Source organism: Strongylocentrotus purpuratus, unplaced genomic scaffold (assembly GCF_000002235.5).
Source record: "Strongylocentrotus purpuratus isolate Spur 01 unplaced genomic scaffold, Spur_5.0 spur5_scaffold_2, whole genome shotgun sequence".
In the NCBI taxonomy this organism is placed as follows: domain Eukaryota; kingdom Metazoa; phylum Echinodermata; class Echinoidea; order Camarodonta; family Strongylocentrotidae; genus Strongylocentrotus; species Strongylocentrotus purpuratus.
In genome coordinates, this window is record NW_022145605.1 from 16,596,661 (window position 1) to 16,615,770 (window position 19,110).

The window sequence follows — 19,110 nt, forward strand, 5'->3', positions numbered from 1 at the left end:
ACCATAGCATTAATGACAGACAGTATACAGATGGATGAAATGTATTTGGTAATATAGGCTATTATCATAATGTAACCAAATTGAAAGCATGTGTCTTGCGAAGTCTATCAATATAAATTATTTCGTTCACATGTTACAAATAATTGTATCTCAGAAGTCACAATGCGAATTGCATTCAGTATTTGTTGCTGGGTAGGACAAACATTATGGTTTGCCCTAACAACACATGATTTATGCAGTTTGCATTCTGACTATTGAAATACAGTTATTAATCTTAGGAGGTGAATAAAATAATTTGTATTGAGGCACAAAAGCGGCCTATTTTGCTCGCAGTTTGAAATGTCATATACTGAATTCATGACTGCTATGATCATAATGTTGGACTGCTATATTAGGGCTGTGATAAGTTTTAAGCCAATTGCTCCTGCTGATATCAAGATATTTATGATAAAGAGTAGATATCGTAAACACCTCAGGGCAAGTACTTCAGCTTTCTGTTTTGTTGTTTATTTCATACTTTCTTTTCTGTCATATTCTCCATTAGGAAGGGAAACGTTGGGTGACTGAATCAACTCTGTTCTTCATGCTTTATCTGGCAGTGCTAACTATGGTACACTAAACTTCTACACCGAATTTTGAAATTGTTCTCCATTAATTAATTATGGTAATTTATGCAAATTTATTCCAAAAATAACAAAAATTGCTTCTTCTTCCTCATTTCTTGACCGATTTTGATTTGGTTTGCTTTATATCGTAGAGCTTACTTTGGTTCACTAAAATTCTACACAGAATTTTGAAATTGTTCTCCATTGATTAATTATGGTAATTTATGCAAATTTATTCAAAAAATGACAAAAATTGCTCCTTCTCCCTCATTTCTTGACCGATTTTGATTTGGTTTGCCTTATCTGGTAGAGCTAAATTTGGAACACTAAACTTCTACACAGAATTTTGAGATTTTGCTCCATTGATTATTTATAATACTGTATGCAAATGAAATTAAATTATGTCCCTTCCAGGGCATCAAATTTTTATTTTTTGACCAGTTCAATAGTGTACCACATAACATTTACAATATTTGTTGTTGCGAGATGCGGATGAGCGCTACCTCATTGACGTTCTGGTTTATCATATTGAATTGCGTTATGCAGGCGAGACCGCCGAGAGCTTTTCCCTTGTTTTAATTTCTGAGCTGTAAGAATATATTATTTCATATTACCCCTTTCAGATTGAAGCAGATACAGGAAGCCAATGAAGCTCTTGCTATAGAAACCCTCCTCATCAGTGATGAATTATTCAGGTAATTAATATTTATTATTACTGAGATGTCTTCTAAACTTGATCAGTGCTCATGCTTCCATGAACTATTGTGCTTATTATCAAAGTATAATGCTTTTTTTGAGCAGTAGACTTAATATTTATACATAAGTGCAGAAGTTTTTTTTTTAAATTAGTTAAAAGAAAATAAATATTGAAAAAACTGCAGAGATACACTACTGACTTGCTCCAGTATCATATTTTCTTAATGAAGGTCGTTGAACTAGGTATTCTTGTTTTCAGATTAACCTTTTTTGGCAAGATAAAATTCTACTTAAAGGTTTGAAGTAACAAATGAAGCTGTTTATGTTACCAAGATTGTGCGCACAATAGATGTTCTCTATATTTGTTTTCCTAGCTTTTGTTAATTACACTGGAAGTAAAGTTGCATTAAAATCTTATGCTTAAAGATAAAATTGAGTTCTGGTCATGCGATTAATTTGGGAAAGAAACAGTGTGGAATTGATCAGAAAGTTGACCATGAAGCATATAAGTATTGGTGTGTACTGCAAGGCTCTGGAGTCATCAAAATGATAAGAAATTTAGCCCAGTGCCCCAGCCTTTGTAAAGTAACAAGCAGTGTACACAGAAAGATGGGACTACACAAACATGTGGCATAAAAATCAGGCCTCATTTCGAAACTGTTATTTGTCATTTTAAGAATATAAAAGCATTTGAAGAGCCATGCTTTTCAGGGAACGTTTTTATCTGATGTTCTTCCACACTTGCATAATAACATGATATCGCTCAAAAACTATTTTTCACCTCTCCCCAGAACTCAACCTTCTCTTTAATTGTGATATGATAGATTATCAAAAATGGTTTTATTTGGGAACTTGTCATTTACAGGTCTTCTGATGTAATACAGAGGCGTGTCTATGTTGACCTAGTATAGTGTAAGAGATAATGGAGGCGATGTCAAAGTCTTTTCTAGTTTGCATGTCTCAGGAGAACGTAAGTATTCATCACATTCAATCCTTGATATAAGATTATTTTACTTGTTGGAAGACCATCTATAATTTTATGTATTATGTGGATGTTCCTGAAGATATTTTCATGTGGACGAAATCAAAAGTTGTATATGGTTTGAACAAGTATTGTTAAAGATATTCCAATTCAAATTTTGACTCTGTAGCCAAATTTTGTATGATATTAAAGGAATAAACCTATACCTCATGAAACAGGAACTTGTAGGTACTTATGTCTAGTAATGTTTCAATGGGTACAGGGGTGAGAAGGAAAATAGAGGAAATTGAGTTTTATGGAACATATTGCACAAAACAGAAGTATAAAGAGCTGCATCATGGAGGAAATCGTGAGAATTTGCCACTTTGTTTTTGATGGAGGATAATTTTTAAAGTCCTAAAATTGTTATCCTTTATTGTCAATTTGATATAAGTATTCATTCCAATGAATGAGGTCTTTTTGTCTAACCCAGGCCTATAAATTACTTGTTTGCCTCACTGTTTTTCCTGCTCCCAGAACTCAATCAGCTGACTGGTTTGGCTGCCATCCTGCGATTTCCAATGCCTGATATAGAAGACGACGACAGCTCCGATTCAGACAACGATTGATGACGACCACTTTATCGGACTACCGGTATAAAACTTTTCATTCACCCACCGGTGACTTAACGATTTAAAGACACCGTGGGTACTTATGCCTGATGGGTAACGGATGCATTTTATAAACATCGTCCGGGAAAAGAAAATTTGAGAGCCTATGTGATAAATCAAATTTTCCTGGTCGGTGAAATGAAATGTGTCACATGCATTCTTAGGGCAAGCCATAGAGAAGGAAAAGGGCTGCGCCAAGATGTTCAGCAACTCATTCACGTCATTTGGGTTTTCCTGAGATTGAATCTTGCAAGGATTATATCATCTGCATAGAGCCAGAAAGGTGTTAACTCATATACGTTTACTAGAGTTAATTCTTTTCTCGCTCTCATCAGACAATATGTCATGTGTGTGATGATTATATTCTGTTTAGACTTAAAGGAAAAGACCAGTATTGGAAACGCCCCAATTTCAAAAAATGAAATGGAAGCTCTCATTACCAATCATGACTTGTGAAAGAATATGTTTTGAATATTACATGATGATAAAAAAATTTGACGGGAAACCGCCTACTAATTGATATATTTGGTAAATTAGTGTATCTCTCGCCTGTTGAGAGATATGAAATGCACGTGTCGGCACGTGTGTGTAGTCCCATATACATCTTTCTGTGTACAGTGCTTCTAACTTTATGAAGACTTGGCCAAATTTCTTATCATTTTGATGATTCCAGAACCTTGCAGTACATCTATGCTAGATGATCAACCTTTTCTGATCGATTTCACGTTTCTTTCACAATGCAATTGCATGACCATAACCGTGTCTTTAGCTTGAAAGATGAAGTTGAGTTCTGGTCATGCGATTGCATTGTGAAAGAAATGGTGTGGAATCGACCAGAAAGGTTGATCTAGCATATAAGAATTTGTGTGTATTGCAAGGTTCTGGAATCATCAAAATGATAAGAAATTTGGCCAAGTCTTGTTAAAGTTACAAACACTGTCCACAGAAAGATGTTTATGGGACTACACAAACACATGTTACATGACATATTTAGAATATGAAGGCATTTGAAGAGCCATGCTTTTCAGGAAACATGTCTTATCTGATGTTCTTCCACACTTGCATAGTAAGAATGATCACGCTCACAAATTATTTTTCACCTCTTCCCAGAACTCAACCTTCTCTTTAATTCAAAGGAAAACGGGGAAAAGTATACAATCTGATCAAATTTGTGGTAGTTATGAAGAAAGCAGTTGTCAGAGAATAATGCTGCATTTTTAATGTTCTCAAAGAGAGTCTTATTGGGATGATCGAGTATTGCATAACAATTAAAGTGTATTCAGTGATGAATAAATCCAAAGGTGCTAGCTATGATCAAGGAATGTACTCTAAAATCAAAAACTATTGTGTATGACAGCTCTCTTTCATAGCAAGAAATTTCTCCAAATTTCAGAATGTCAGTGCTGTGACAAATTAATCTTGCATTCAATGAATTCTGATGTGGTATTCCAGTAATGGACTAGTTAATTTAGTCACGGCCAGAGTGCCCTGACAAATTCTGCGGAAACAATTTTTGATGCCAAAGGGGCAGCTACTGGTATGCAGAATCAGTATAAATCCCTGATTATCTGTGATACTAGTAGTTGAAAAGCTAAGACCATCACAAATTAATTTAAAAAAATGAATTTACAGGGAATGAGACTAATAGGCAGCACCGTTGAAAGCACTATATAATCTGCTGAGATCCAAAAGGGTATTAACTTCTGTCATTCTACAAAGAGTTTAATAATGTCTTGAACCTGTCTTCAATTGTTGCATGTGACTTATAGTGCATCAACATTGCACCATCTCCACATTAGAAGGTTGAATTATACCTCAAGGATAATGTGTGAGAAGTAAAGAAATCAAATGGGTTGATAAAAACTGTGCCATTATATGCCATTTGAAATAGGTAAACTGAAAATCACTTAGAAGTTCTTTATGTTTGAAATATCCCTCTTTTCCCAGTCCTAGACTGGCTATGGGGATACAAGACTTATCTTTCCCAAATATTTCTCAAGTGATAGTCAGGATAATATAGACTCATACTACCCCCAAATGAAGTGCCAGGGCTTATATTGTGGCGCATATATAAGGAGCAGCACCATTATAGAAAGTATATCCCATCATTTTGGTAGATCTGAAATTGCCTGATGACAATGATGAAGGCACTTAACCCTTTATTTCATTGCATACTTAAGCTTTTATTTATGAATTTATTCTTGTTATTCTATTCATGATTTCAAATCGTGTATTTATGCTTGTGTCTCAGAACTATTCAGAGTTTTAATTGCCCGAAAGGCCAATCAGAGAAAGTATTTGGCTACATTTTGAGTGGCCTAAATTGAGTATGGTTCAAATTATGGTCATATTTGTCCTTTAGTTATATTTGACCTACTATACATAATATATGATGTCTACTATAAATGTCTAATGATGTTACTTTTGGGGCATTGTAGAGATGAAAAGTGCTGTAGTCAGTGATTTAAACTTTTGCCTAAATTTGTTTGTGAATTTGGGGCTCCAAACACTTTAGAGGGGCTCCAATGTCATAAATTCTTTGTCATGTGGCTCACGATATGCTCATATGGATTAATAGATTTGTGTATCTCACTTAATAACGCCTCTTACATCAATTTTGCCTATACAGTATAAACCAAAAGTAATGCGCCACATGGCCTTTCAGGAATGTCAATGTATAAATCGTACCGACTTGGAACCAAAGTTTTCATATTGCACAGTGTAAAACTCAAGTCCTGTACCTTCTGTTGTCATTAGTGTAGAGTCAACTTAAATTTCTTTGTGGCTGTGCCACTACGTTTAACAAATGGCATTTGTCTTTATTTTTTCTCCAGTTTTGTTTGTTTTGTCTTCTCCTCCTGTAATCATACCCATTACTTTAGTTTTATGTTTTGCTTTAGTTGTTTTATTCCTGCAGGGTATTGAACTTTACGTCTTGCCCTGTTAGATGCTGAATTCTCATCCTAGGTTTCATAAAGTTACAATTTAGGTCCTATAGGCAATGGGTTAATGAGTTTCTTTTCTTTTTTTTCTTAGGGCACTTTGAATAAAGCATGTACTAGTCATTCCTGATTTCTAATGCACCACCAGCCATAGTCTATTGTATATGTTTATCTTGTATTGTATAGCATTAATGTGATAAAACAATGTCACGTGAAGATGGGATTTTCTTTTTTTCTTTTTCTTTTATCCTTTCCTTTTAAAGGAAAGTAAAGTACTGTCAAAATTGTAATCAAAACAAATTCTGACTTCTGTATCAGAAAACTAAATTAACATAGAATATAATATTATTTTAGTTATGCCAGAAACAATGTTTTTGTCCATTGATAGTGAGAAGGCTGTTTACTTTAACGTAACGCTCTTCTATCTTTCAGTTTGTTTTTTTGTAGTAATACATGTATTTTTTTTGTTTCTGGTGTATTCTCTTTTACTTTGAGACAATTCTATATTCCTCTCAAGAACTTGAGACTATCGGAAGAACTATATGTGACATCAAAATGTATATTACGTCTGTACAGGTTTTCCTTTTTTCCAATTTCTTATGTACTTTATTAGTCATATTAGAACTGTATAATGATGAATATAACTCTATGGAAGTACCTATCTTGTGCAATTATGCTTAAAATAAAATTGATAAAACTAAATATGTGATGACATCGATGTGTATCAATTGTAGTTTATCGTGGTTGTCTGTTCTGTGCTTGTAAAAAGAAATACCTGACAATTTTCATGAAAGAAATTTCATCTGGAAAAACAATATACATGCACTGATAGTATAAAAATCAGACAGGAACAAGAAAGTTATGAATTGAAAAGTGCTTCCTGTGATATATTAACGATTTATATGGGTCTGTCACAAGTGCAGTCAATGTGGTTGAGGAAGCGCAATGGCTCAGTCGGTAGAGCAGTGGTCTTGTTATCCGGTGATCCGGGTTCGAAACCAAGGCGATGCGCTAGTGCCCTTTGGTAAGGCATTAATCCTCATTACCAGGTCTCACGGAGAGGACCTTAAGCCGCCGGTCCTCTGGCTGCTTACTAACAAGCATTTAGGCTTTCTTAGCAGTCTGGTAAAATAACCACCACTACCACTACGGTATACTTGTTGAATTGTAATTTATTATAACAAAATGAGTGTCTGTGGTGACTATCAAAATGATTCGTGATGACTTCATATTGTCTGTTTTTATGTGTATTTTAGTAAACACATACATGCAAACCCACAAAAGTTAACACAATATTTTTGTATCTGCTCATTTTGTACCTGGTACTCTGACAGATTTCATCAACTCAAAAATTAACTAGAAAGAACCATCGGATATGTTTATGATTTTTTCTGCACAAAAAATCTATTTATTATTCCACAGATAAAAATTGCAATATTTTCTGACACCCTTTTACTTCATATGCTACATCATAAAAACCGAAAAAATTACAGCTTAGTACTGAATTTCTTAATACTAAATTTCTAGGCAGGTTTTATGCACATTACAGTTGGTCATGTTACAAAAGGAAAAAAAAAAATCTTTATAAAGTTGTTCAATATTTACACTATTTTACAGACAAACACTTGTTAATTTATTTCCACTCATAAGCTATATATTATTGTTCTGCATAAATATAAATTACTGCAATTTACAATCTTCAAAACACTTTTTCAATTGTAACTCGTATATTATATAGCACAAGGCACTAAACAAAGGACATACCAGTTTACAGCTTTCAGAATATGTTCTATCTATACTATAGTAATTGAAAAATTGGCTAACATTTACATTAGCTACAACAGTGCATCTTGTAGATGAACATTATGATTTCTCAATTGAAGAGAATTATGATTTTGAATCAGCAAAGGTTTACTGTGAATTAAGCTCATTGGATTCGCATTCCACCCTTCTCTCTCCACAAATTTCAGTCTTGGAACTTGAAACACTTACATTTTTTACCATTATAAAAAGGTATAGCGGTAGTATATTCTACATTGCTGAAGCTTACACCAATTTCCAGCGTGAAATCTCGACTCCCTTTGTTTTAAAATACAGCCTTTTCTATTGCATGGAATTCCAAGCTATTTTTAAATTAAATGTGCTTTGGACCAGCACTGTTCTACACATTCATAGCATGCACACTTTGCTTGTTTATTTCTAAATCTACATATGTTTTCAAAGGAATTTCTCTTTGGCTAGAGCACGTTAATTAATTAATATTTAAATTAAATCTAAATTTACTTTAATATATTATCCAACACTATGCCTTTGAAAGACATACATACATGTAGAAGGGTAATATTACAGATAAGAAGAATAAAATAGAATTAACAAGGAAATCTGCCAACAAAGTCCACCAGTATCTTACATTAAATCAACAAAATTTCAATACAATAGGATAAAACTGCCAAGCCTATGTTGTTAGGCTGGTAGAAGGGCATGAACAAATGCACAGCCAACAGATGGCCTTTTAAGACTATTTCCACACAACACATTTCAGTCAGGATATCACCTACGATATCATCCTGCGATCCGATTTTTGAAGAAATAACAATCGTATTAGATAGGAAATCTAAACAAACATGTTCCTGATTCAGCTTCTAGATAATGATAATAATACTAACAGCCAGAATGTTAGTGTATCAAACTCTTCAAGTCAGAATAAAAGCCAAATTGGTTTCAAATCGTAGACTATCGCACCACCGGTCCTACGTCACCGATTCTGAGCCAATTTAGCTTTCCCTCTTACAAAGGAAGCATGAAATCCCTTTGAATTTAGATATTCTTATTCATATGACTACTCAGATCCTTAGTCATTAAAGATTTGACATGCTTGAATGCTTGTATCAAATGCTATTGCAGAATCTTCCAAATTGGATTGTAGTCAGATTGGTAGTGTGCGCCGACCTTAATAAATCTTTAATGGCAATAAATGTAACTTCTCTGGATTTTTTCTTTACCCTTACATTCCGAAATGAAAATAATTAAAATTTGACTAAATGTTCATATTTTTAAGGCCTTTCTGCTAGGCACTTGATACCTTGGTGTTCATTTCATCTGCACTTCACTTGGTCATCTTGATCTGAACCTTGTTGGCAGACTTCCTACTGAGGCACTTTTCGTGCATTTTCTGTCTCCAGTCGCACGCCTCTTTGTAGTTGCAGAAATTGCACTTCCATACCTCCTCCACGTCCACGCCTTCCACCTCCCTCTCGCCTACCCAGAATGCATTGTAGTGATCCAGCGTATCTTTGAGCCAGACGGGGTCGAATTCGTGTTCGTGGACCGCGAAAGGCTCCTTGTCATCCTGCGAGGAGTACTCAACGGCGAGGGAGTCGATCTTGGACAGGAACTGGAAGCGTTCCAGCATGGCGTTGAGGTAGTCTCCGAACTTCGGAAGGACCAGGTCCATCAAGAGGGCGTGAGCGGTGATTTCGTCATTGACGGATGCGTCAGGGTCGAGGCCGATCGTCTCTAAGATGGTTTCCTTCTTCAGAAGGCCACACACTGCTTCATCAAACAGCTGCTTGTACAGCATTACCTAACAGGGTCAATGAGAATCAAAAAATGGAAAAATTGAGAAAGTGCACCTTCTTTTATTAATCTGAAATGGTACATGATCACCGGTACAGCATATTTACAGAGAGTAAGCGACATTGAAATTTATTTCAATGAATTCAAAGAATAAGATATTAAATTTACATGTTAGCTTACATCTTGAAAGCTAAAAGGGGATTAACTCTGTGTTAAATATATAAGCTCCAGGCGCAGATCCAGGATTTCTTAGGTGTGGGGACCCAATTTTTTTTCATTTTTTTTTCAAATTTGAAAATCGCGCCGGCCGAAAATGCGCTCAGTGGGGGGGGGGGGGGTAGTGAGCACATTTTTTTTTTTTTTGGTTCTCGGAAATTAAAAAATTGGAACACCCCCCCCCCCCCCCCTGGATCCGCCACTGAATACGTCAACTGGTCTGCTGAAACCATACTTTCCTTCTCAATTTTACTAGGATTTCCTGTTTATCTATACCGGTAGACAGATATGAGTAAGTGCCAGGATTGGGCTTGAAATAACATTGTCCCTCTCAATTAGGAAAGTTACAGGTACAGTACATGTTAGGCATAAATAGTGACCATTTTACCTGTAGTTTGTGGGTCTTTCTTTGAGCTGCTGAAGGAACAGTCCTAGACTTGGCCCTGGTCTTGAATTCTACCACCTCTAGCTGACCACGACTGTTGTATCTGATCTCGTCTATAACACCAACCTTGAGAAATAACAAATTTAATGTTTCAAAGTTTCATAGAGATCAGCCAATTCAACAATCAGATATTATCTTCTAACCAACTTTGCAATTTGTCAAAATGATGCAAGGATAACAATATTTCTAGTCACATTGATATTTACTGATTCTCATGTGATCAACAATAACAAAAAAACTTGTTCAAGTATCAAAATAGCTTTTCTTGTATCATAATAAGTAAGCGAAAATATATTAACCCTTTGTAAGTGTCCAACCTCATGTCTCAGGCATGGTAATTTTTCTGATTCTACGTTTGCACTTTGCAGAACTGATTCATTTCCTAAAGTTGAAGCACTTGAGCTTTGCCATGTACAAGCTTAGGTAGCCCTTTCATTTAGAAGAGTTACTTTAAAAATGAAATCCTCTCAATCTAATGTTATGTGTAAGTAAAGCATCCGCCTTTATGTTTCAAAGTGGAGCTAGGAAATTTTTTGATTTTCTTACCACAAATGCTCCACTCTCAAAGGGCTTCCCAAATATAGGCATCTCCCTGACAACACATCTTGAGGCTCCGCCCCCTCCTCCTCCTCCTTGGAGAAGTTGATTGACAGCACTAAGAATGTTGAGAAATTTGATGGCCCATTTATCCTCCTTGGTTTTCACTGCAATCTGTTTAATGGTATGCACCTCCAATTCTGAATGATAGAGAAAAGTAATATTACAAAGTGAAGAATTATCTAAGTTTTGTGAACTTTAACAAGCTCTACATGTACATTGTATGAATTGTGACAGCCATCTTTTTGTTTAAAAAGTACTTTTTTAATTAAAATAAAAAAATTACTTTATCATGAATGATGCATCACTCCCCCTCCCCTACAAAAAATGTTAATTGTTATAGGCCTACTCTGAAGAACTCAGCTCTGAAAACAAATAATTGAGATAACAATCATGATGACAACAAGAAAATGAAAATTTGTAAATTATAAGGTTAAAGAGGAAAAAATAATTCAAATCTGAATACACTCTTAGATCCTGATGAATGTCTCTACTGCTCTATCGTCAATGTAGTATGTATGACACTTTTCATTTAATTCTACATGTTTCTGCTATCATAAAACCTGGGAAAAGTCGATATAAAAACATAATTCTATAACACGCGTTTCAATGGAATAGTCAAGAAGTTAGACTTTTGATGGTTTTGAGGAACGGGCCCCAGTATACATTGCAATATATATCTTACCTCTCTTTAGATGCATATCTGTACCAACTTTCATGGCTTCTGTTTCCAAGATCTCAACTGGTTTGCCCTCAATTCCTGTAAAATCATAGAGAAGCTGCCTCTCACACCATGCTTGAGCTGTCAGGTCAGACACCCAGAGGTACTTTCCTCTGAACTCCCTCAACGGATCCATCGTAAATTTCTTTGTCTCTTCCTCAAGATCCATCTTGGCTTTCTTTGTCGGCGAAGCATTTGTAGCAATGTCACTTTCAGTTCTTTTTGCAATTGTCCTTTGGCAGTTGTGGCAAACGTTTTCCTTGCAGTCATCTTCTTTTGCACTTTCTTTACCGGCTGAAACCTCAACACCCTTCTCATTTTGCTCCTCTGCCAAGATTGAGTCAGCAGGGTCAGTGACAGAGGATTTTTCACAACTGCAGATCGTTCTCGATACTTCCCCTAAATTCTTTTCAGTTTTATCATCGTTTTGTGAGAAAGACTTAGTGTTGTCACTGACTGATGTTGAATTGCTTTTCAAACTTTGATCAAGGTCATCCATGGCTTGATGTAAAATTGCCTCATCTTCCCAATCGTCCAGCCATTCGTCACCGAAACACATTTCACCATCCCCGCCGGAGCTCTCGCGTTCCTTCTTCTGATTCTCCGTACATCGCGAAGCAGTTGCACGGCTGCTTGTCAGTCGAATAGCAACGGGTGCTTGTTTCGCAGTTTTCTCGGCCATGACGAATTAAATCATACAAATCTCCCTCATAATTAGCAAAGCTACAGTTTAAGTTCTTATTCCGTCAGTATAAACAATACTCCAACTGGTCTGTGTCGTTAAAGTGCAATTTATTATCGAACGGTCGTCGATCCTGCACCAACTTGTTATTAACCAGTCAAAGATTGCGCAATAGCCCGCGCTAATCATAGTAAGCTTTCAGTCTTAAACATGTTTTTTTAATAATTAATTTTATTTTTAGACCACAGAAAGCAATACAATTATTTAAAAATTATGATTTATATTTATGTTATTATCAAACATTTATTGTTTGTTGAATTTTGTCTTATGATAGCTTAAATATACAAATTAATGTTGAGTGATAATTTAATTTCCTTGCAAATAAAACTATTTAGGAGCAAGTTTTGTCATGAATCCAAGTTGAACAATACATGCAGAGAGCGGATGAGCCATGGAGGAGAAGGTTGATGAAGAAGGATTTTGTGTTGTTTCCAGAAAGAAAGGAAGGAAGAGAAGAGGACCCTCTTCCAGTGCTAATAAAGGAGATCACTGTAATCTTTCTGTTCTCCCCATGACGAGTGATATTGATGCACCGTCACTGATCGTTAAAATCAAACAGTGTGTGTAAGTTCGGAATATTCTTTTTCTCTAGACATCACCGTTCATGCTGTCTAAAACAGTCTAATTCTTCACTTACATTTATGACAATTTGAGCTCAATACAATGTAGTTTTGTTTGACCCATTGACATTGTTGTTTAATTAGCATTTTAGCAATGAAACTGCTGATAATCGTTTCAACCTTTAACTATGAGTGATATGAAGGGATATTAATTATTATTAGATCTAGATCTATTATTAACTACAAATAGACCCCTAGTCTAAATACAACTGTATAGGTCTAGATTCTAATTATAATTTCCCCATTAAAGTGTAAATTACATGATTCCATGTTATTCGAATAAGAAGTTTACTTCAGTGACAGTTGTATTGACAATGCGGTGGTTTAATGGGATTCATAATTTATTACTTGTTATATACCTCACTTAAGAAATCCAGCCATCTGATTGGTCGAAATTGCATTCATAAACTTTAATTATTTCTGTAAAATTCCCAGTAACCATGGTTAAAACAGTTCTAAAATCCCAGTAACCATGGTTACCGGGAATTTAGTTCAGTCTCCATGAGTCCATGGTTACCCCATAGGTTTACATGTTAAAAAAATGGTCTGAGCGATCAAGGATACCGTACGTGTGCGAAGAATTGGTCGGTAATTTCAATACAATTGAATCTCGATCGATTTTACCAACAATTTTATCTTGCATTGTTGACATGAAGACGAAAATAAACTTCCAAAACAAAAACAAAAAACATCTGCCGATAGATCTTGATCTAAGTTCATGCCGATATGTGTTGCAAAAGTAAAAGTAAAAGAAGGGCCTGTTTAATGGAGCAGCGGTGAAGCATCCACCATGCGAAGCCGTTTTCAATCCATTTTAATGTATATATTAGAGAAAACTGCTAGATATGGTGACAGAGCGCGATGGCCGAGCGGTTTAAGGCGCTGATTTTAGTTACATCACCTTTTGTACGCAAGAGATCGAATCCCATCTTCGACAAAAAAAAAATATTTTTTATTTTTTATTTTTTAGTCTATTTTTTTTGGCATATAAAAGTATTAATGACTGCTTTAATATTCGAGAAATAGTTGTTTTTATACGCTCTCAAGAAGGTTACAATTGGGCTATTGCCCTCGGCACGCCTCGGGTAATAGCACAATTCTAACCTTCCCTTGAGCGTATAAAAACAACTATTTCTCTCAAAGCAGTCATTAATACTATACTGTTGTTGATGACAGATGGCTCGAACTTGGCTAGCTTTGTCAATGTTTTTCCATTCTTTTATGTGTCATTGTGTACATGTCAGGCGCGTATGTGGGGGGGGGGTTGAACAACCCCCCCCCCCCCCCCTTTGTAATTTTTTTTTTTTGTTATTAAAACAAATTGTTGCGATTTTTTGGAGACCAAATAAAAAAAAAAAATTGTCCTCTTACCCCCTCCCCTTGCTTATTCAGCGGCTGGCTGAGTCGTTGTGAAATTTTCGGACCGATTTTAAAAATTTAAACCCCCCCCCCCCCCTTAAAAAAAATCCTGCGTACGCTACTCTGGTACAAGTACATGATTTGTATTATCAATTCTTTTTTCAATTGTATTCTTTAGGAATGACCTTCAGATCAGCAGATTTTTCAGTGAATTCAAAGGTGAGTTGTTTTCTCTAAAGTTTCATCTTCCAGATTGTCCTGAATTCTATTTTCCAACGTATGTGATGTAGAATTTCGTTTTGTTTGTTTTTATAAACACAGAATCTTAATGATTCTGTGTTTATAAAAACAAACAAAACGAAATACAGAATAATTTTCCAGTTTCAAGAAAACTTTTCTAAGAATTTCTTCAACTATGCTTAGATCTATTATACTTTCAAATTCTGAACATTTTTTAAAATTAATCTTTTTCAGAAACATGGCAATTTGCACAACATCGAATCTCAAACAGATTACCCCAGAATGACATCTCATCTGAACACTGCATTCCTGAAGGCCTCGTCAAAGACACCAACACAGAGGGAAGAGGTCAAAGTTCACAAAACAATGTGCATTCCACTCAGGAAAGCAATACAAAGGTATCATTAAAACAGACGGACCCCAAAGAAAAAGATGATAAGATCTTTGCAAGAACTGAAGATGAAGAGGGGAGGAGGAGGCAAGCATCTGCAAGAACACAAAATTCATCTCCGTATCATGTGACAGATTCGACGATGGCCAAAACTAAAATTACACAGTCAGACAAACGGTTAGAGGATACTGCTCACGAACAAGGAGAGAGTTTGAATTCGACAGGAGTTGAAAAGCTGGGATTTTTAGAGAACGATTTAGGAGAGATTTTGACTGAATCCAGGATTATGAAGGACAGGAGAGTGAAGCAGATTGTGTGCTATGGTCTCGGTAATTTCTCATCATGTGTGACGGCCAGATTTCAGCTTGCGTTGCTGATTCTACTGAATTCATTGGTATGACTACAAACCAGGGGAGTGTTTCACAAAGAGTTAGATCGACTTTAAGTTGGATTTAACTATGGCAGGCCGTTCATGCCACTAGTTCCTCTAACCATTCCTGGCATAGGTTTCTCAAGGGATGTACAAATCATGGTCACAAATCTACAGATTTTACATTTTCCATAGTTTGATTAAAAAAAACATTATCTAAAGATCATAATTGAGAGACCAATGGTGAGAGCAACCAATGGCATGAATGGTCTGCTATAGTGAAGTCCAACTTAAAGTCGATCTTAGTCTTGTGAAACACTCCCCAGGTAGCATTATTATCCTTTTGAAAGCAAAGTTCTGTAGAGGGCGAGTAAATATAGATGATAACATCCCAATCGTTGGGAACTAGAGTTAGGTGTATGGTCAGGGTTTAGGGTTTGCAGATGTCTTTCACAGTAAATGGAGTTCAAAATACAAAAATAGTAGAGTAGAGCTAATCGAGGGTCAGACTTATATGGTGCATTCACTTAGGTTTGCATGGTGGGCAAATCTTTAATTTTATATCTAAAATAGAGTCATGTATAATCACATGTACCGGTACTCTACATTATGTGACACTTGATATTAAATTCAAATTTCAGTAAATATTTACTCTTCATGTATTTAAAGGTATCTCCAAAGAGGTGTTATTTATATGACCCTAACTTCTCTGATGTTGAAAAGCAAGTCCTTGAGAAACTGGGATATTCACTCATCGACAAAAATGAGGTAAATAAATATTTTTGTCTTCTTTAATTTTCCCAATTCACCCTTTTTCATCCTCTTCTCTCTAGATTTTCTTCTCCCATTTCTGTTCACATATTGAGAGCAACAATGGCATTAACTGTTAGCTCTTTTCTCACTTTCATTCACAGTGCATGAACCATGTACAGCACAAACTGTTCAAGTAGAAGTTTATAATTTTTTGTTGTTTCAATAACGTGTGTTTGGATGAAGAAGGGCATTTACTCTGTGTCAAATGATATGAGTAAAGCTATGGTCACAAATCAGAGCAGCGACCGACCGATCAGTAGTCTGCTCGGTAGCTGCTGGAATTTAGGCAGAATTGGTTAAAAACTTGCCGCTCGGCCGCCGAGCAGGCTACTTTTGGGTAATGTGACCATAGCATTAATGACAGACAGTATACAGATGGATGAAATGTATTTTGTAATATAGGCTATTATCATAATGTAACCAAATTGAATGCATGTGTCTTGCGAAGTCTATCAATATAAATTATTTCACCTGTTACAAATAATTGTATCTCAAAAGTCACAATGCGAATTGCATTCAGTATTTGTTGCTGGGTAGGACAAACATTATGGTTTGCCCTAACAACACATGATTTATGCAGTTTGCATTCTGACCATCGAAATACAGTTATTATTCTTAGGAGGTGAATGAAATAATTTGTATTGAAGCACAAAAGCGGCCTATTTTGCTTGCAGTTTGAAATGTCATATACTGAATTCATGACTGCTGTGATCAAAATGTTGAACTGCTAAAGTAGGGCTCTAACAAGTTTTAAGCTGATCGCTCATTTGGATATCAAGATATTTAAGATTAAGAGTAGACATCGCAGACACACTACAGGGCAAGTACTTCAGCTTTCTGTTTTGTTGTTTATTTCATACTTTCTTTTCCGTCATATTCACCATTAGGAAGGGAAACGTCAGGTGACAGAACCAACTCTGTTCTTCATGCCTCACTGTGGGAAGCCTCTCTACAACAACCTCCTGTGGGCCAACTGGGGTCAAAGGTTATCAAATCTTATCATCCTCGGCAACAGTTTCAATAACTTCTCAGAGAGGTATGTATTTTCTTCTTTTTTGTTTTAGGGGGGGGGGGTTCTTTTATTTCTTCCATTTGATTGAAATTCATTGTATGAACACGAAAAATACACAATATTATGAATTTGCTTTTTGATCTACTGTATGTACCATGGGGGGGGGGGTGAGGACCAGATTTGTACAGCTATATAGATTTCAATCTTTTCAGCTCTAAGACCTTATCTGTGCTGTTGCCACAAAATACAATTGACTTTTAGAACTGTTACTTGTATTCCCTGTACTGTAATTTCACATGGAATTTTGTTTTATTAATGAAAACAATGACCCATAACCCCCCCCCCCCCCCCCCCCCATGACTGTGATGTGTTTGCCTGTTTTACCCCAATATTCTCTTTCTTTGTTATGCAATTTGTGTGTGCAGTGTAAATTTAGTTTCTTTCTCTACTATTATGGTGACAACTTTGCTTTTGAACGTACATGTACATGTATCTTCTTTTTGACACAATGCTAAACCATGCTGGATATGTATACCGGTACTTTTCCATGTACATGTACACTGTACATATATATTTGATTCATCATTTTTTAACTGTTTTAATACTATACCCAGGTTTACAGCTAGGCAGTTGAAAGAGGAGGTTCCCTACATCCAGAAGGTAAAACATTTTGTGCTTAGCCTTAAAATCATGAAATTAATAATCACAGATTTTCAAGAAATTGGATGTGCACTGTGTGCAAGCTAATGGTTTTATTATTTAAAAGTGACTTGTGTTGTGTACTCGGTATTGCATTTACAGATACTTTTTTTTTTGTGTAGCAGCAAAAGTGCAAAGTTAAGAAAGTGAAAATGTAGGTGCTTGTTAGCAACGTCTTAAAGATTTCTTCTCTTACTCAATCAGTAAAATGGAATATATATGAATCAGTATCACTTTTAGCTGTCTATTCAATTCAGACTCTAGAGTGTATGTGTATCAAGAAGATGTTTTTATGATTGCATATTTTTTTTTTTTTTTGGGGGGGGGGGAGGGATTGGGGTAAAAGAAAACATATTTTAACATTAACGTTTCAGGTGGTGATATGTGTGAAAAAGAACTTTCAGGCCAACCCACATCACGTTTCTTTATCTCTTCTTTTAAAATTTCCATTTACAAAAATCCTCACAATTAATGTCAGTTCTCTACCTGTTTCTCTCTTAGATTATTCCATACCACCATGAGGTTTCAGTAAAGAACAGCTTCCAGTACACAGACATCTTCAATGACATTGCCTTCCAGGTCTTTCCCGTTGATCTCTTACAAACAGCGCCCTCAACTCTATGGAAAGACAAAGGCGAGCCCAGTTACGAACACATGAGCAGCGTTGAGATAATCACAACATCAAGCACTAGTTGAGCAGCAGTCAGGCAGTTGATTATGAACTACATGTAATGGACTTCAAATATTCAGTATATCAATGTTATTCAGTACCTCAAACATCCTTTTAACTTCAAACCATTAGTTTCTTTACTGTTTCGAATTTACTATCATCCTGTAATGTTTTATTTGTGTGTATAGGATGATTAATGATTTGGAATTGGATTGGAATAGAGGTAATGTCCATAAATAAAATGTTATTTTTAACTATTCTGACAAGTTTTAGCTGGTTCTTTCTGTGCATATTTTCATGGTTTCGAGAAATTCTTAAATAATTATATTATTAAGTATGAACTTGTTTTATACAGAAAGGAATCAATGAGAAAGGAAGCAATGGGAAAGAGAGAGGAAGATAAAGAAAGCAATTATGTTGCTCAATATTTTAGATTAGCTTTAATGTTTTTTCTTCTTTCCTTATAGTGTTTACTAATCTGATGCAGGTACATTTCATATATATATATATATATATATATATATATATATATATATATATATATATCTGTAGCATATTACTGCAAAGGAACACTTTCACTACCACACAGAGACAAAAGTATATACCAGAGACAACAGTTATTTATTCATTGCAATATAATATATATTTACATATAAATACAGGAGTAGTCGACATATAAATATACAGATAAGTTTGGTATACATTAGTTTCTCACTTGCATTGACTCCACCTTACTGTGAAAACGCACACACAAAATACACCAG

The 19,110-nt window shown here is 35.5% G+C and overlaps 2 protein-coding genes across 3 annotated transcripts in view; one reads left to right on the top strand and one right to left on the bottom strand.

The window, feature by feature from the left end:
• The window catches only part of LOC763923 (exonuclease V), a 29,633-nt gene extending 17,377 nt beyond the window's left edge, over positions 1-12,256 (bottom strand). Inside the window, exons 1-4 of one of the 2 annotated variants that reach the window (XM_030991814.1) lie at positions 11,395-12,255; positions 10,659-10,849; positions 10,056-10,178; positions 8,191-9,458 (exon numbers count right to left, since the gene is read on the bottom strand). In XM_030991814.1, the coding sequence (XP_030847674.1) occupies positions 8,982-9,458; positions 10,056-10,178; positions 10,659-10,849; positions 11,395-12,112 (1,509 nt within the window). In that variant the 5' untranslated portion in view covers positions 12,113-12,255 and the 3' untranslated portion in view covers positions 8,191-8,981. Of the gene's footprint in view, positions 1-8,190; positions 9,459-10,055; positions 10,179-10,658; positions 10,850-11,394 lie in introns of those variants that run through there. The other variant, XM_030991815.1, reaches the window with a different exon arrangement.
• A 304-nt stretch (positions 12,257-12,560) lies between these two features.
• Positions 12,561-18,609, top strand: LOC105438669. The gene is made up of 7 exons (XM_030991816.1): positions 12,561-12,736; positions 14,330-14,370; positions 14,626-15,176; positions 15,822-15,920; positions 16,853-17,001; positions 17,592-17,637; positions 18,178-18,609. The coding sequence occupies exons 1-7, from the start codon at positions 12,564-12,566 to the stop codon at positions 18,370-18,372; spliced, it is 1,254 nt and encodes a 417-aa protein (XP_030847676.1). The 5' UTR covers positions 12,561-12,563; the 3' UTR covers positions 18,373-18,609.
• Positions 18,610-19,110: the final 501 nt, after the last annotated feature.

Excerpts from the sequence above, each read along its gene's own strand:
- LOC105438669 (XM_030991816.1), top strand. The coding sequence starts at position 12,564 with ATGGAGGAGAAGGTTGATGAAGAAGGATTTTGTGTTGTTTCCAGAAAG. Across the intron at positions 14,371-14,625 it reads ATTTTTCAGTGAATTCAAAG|AAACATGGCAATTTGCACAA; the intron begins GTGAGTTGTTTT and ends AATCTTTTTCAG. Across the intron at positions 15,921-16,852 it reads CACTCATCGACAAAAATGAG|GAAGGGAAACGTCAGGTGAC; the intron begins GTAAATAAATAT and ends ATTCACCATTAG.